At 43.0% G+C, this 1,178-nt stretch overlaps 1 protein-coding gene across 1 annotated transcript; it reads left to right on the top strand.

Moving 5' to 3' along the window:
* Positions 1–350: 350 nt before the first annotated feature.
* LOC110113811 (glycoprotein 3-alpha-L-fucosyltransferase A-like) lies at positions 351–1,171 on the top strand (the record flags this gene model as incomplete). The annotated part of the gene is given in 2 exon segments (XM_028691733.1): positions 351–1,139; positions 1,142–1,171. Coding segments are annotated over 2 exon segments (783 nt in total), but the record flags the coding sequence as incomplete, so codon positions are not given.
* Positions 1,172–1,178: the final 7 nt, after the last annotated feature.

The raw sequence follows: 1,178 nt of genomic DNA, 5'->3' as shown, positions 1-1,178 counted from the left end.
TTCCTCTCCGCCTTGGCCAGGACGTGCAACCATTAAGGCTGAGTGGGTGGGACAGACGCATTGTGATCAGATGGAATCCCTTCCTGTTGATGCTATGCAAGGATCGGACAGCCAAACAGCTGAAGACAACTCCCATCCAAACACTCAGCACTCAGGCATGTTGAGACCGAAGCTTCTTCCGACGTTCATGTGCTTTCCGCCCAGGTGAGTATCCGCTCAACACATTCACTACAGGATATCTCCTGCAATGAGTTTTCTGGGGAGATACCGAAAGATATCGGGAAGCGAAGCTTCAGAGCATCCAAAATTTGTCTTTGGCCGGGAACAGCTTTTCTGGTCCGCTGCCAGATTCTATTGGAGATGTTGATTCAGTTAGATCTCTTGATATGAGCCATAACCATCTTTCATCTCACTACTATGCTGAGAATAACATTGACCATGCACGACGGAAAGGGTTTAAAATCATAATGACAACCAGCCTATCATCTGATGTACCTGTTGGCTATTTTTCTTGGGCTGAGTATGACATTATGGCACCGATGCGACCCAAGACTGAAGATCCCATTGCTGCTGCGTTTATTTCAAACTGTGGGGCACGAAATTTCCGTCTGCAAGCTCTTAGTATGCTTGAAAAGATGGATGTCAAGATAGGTTCATATGGAAGCTGTCACAAAAACCTTGGTGGTAATGTGAACAAAGTAGAAACCTTAAGGAGATACAAATTCAGTTTGGCTTTTGAGAATTCTAATGAGAAGGATTACGTTACAGAGAAATTCTTCCAGTCTCTTGCTGCAGGGGCAGTCCCAGTGGTTATTGGCGCCCCGAATATTCAAGATTTTGCTCCCTCTAATGATTCTATATTACACATTAAATCTCTTGATGACATTCCATTAATTGCTCAGAAAATGAAATATCTTGCATCAAATCCTGAAAATTTTAACTACTTACTGAGATGGAAGTATGAGGGTCCATCAGACTCTTTTAATGCTCTAGTAGACATGGCAGCCGTGAATTCATCTTGTAGGCTTTGCATTCATATTGCAACTATGATCCACCAAAAAGAGGAAAGCAATCCCCATTTCAGAAACCGCTCATGCAAGTGCCAAAGCAGCAAAGGAACTATATATCATTTGTATGTAAGAGAGAGAGAGGTCGTTTTAAGATGGAAAGTATCTTCC

The sequence above is a fragment of the Dendrobium catenatum genome, unplaced genomic scaffold (genome assembly GCF_001605985.2).
Source record: "Dendrobium catenatum unplaced genomic scaffold, ASM160598v2 original_scaffold_60626, whole genome shotgun sequence".
Lineage (NCBI taxonomy): Eukaryota > Viridiplantae > Streptophyta > Magnoliopsida > Asparagales > Orchidaceae > Dendrobium > Dendrobium catenatum.
The sequence above is the reverse complement of the archived record's forward strand: the minus strand, read 5'-3'. Positions and strand labels throughout refer to the sequence as shown.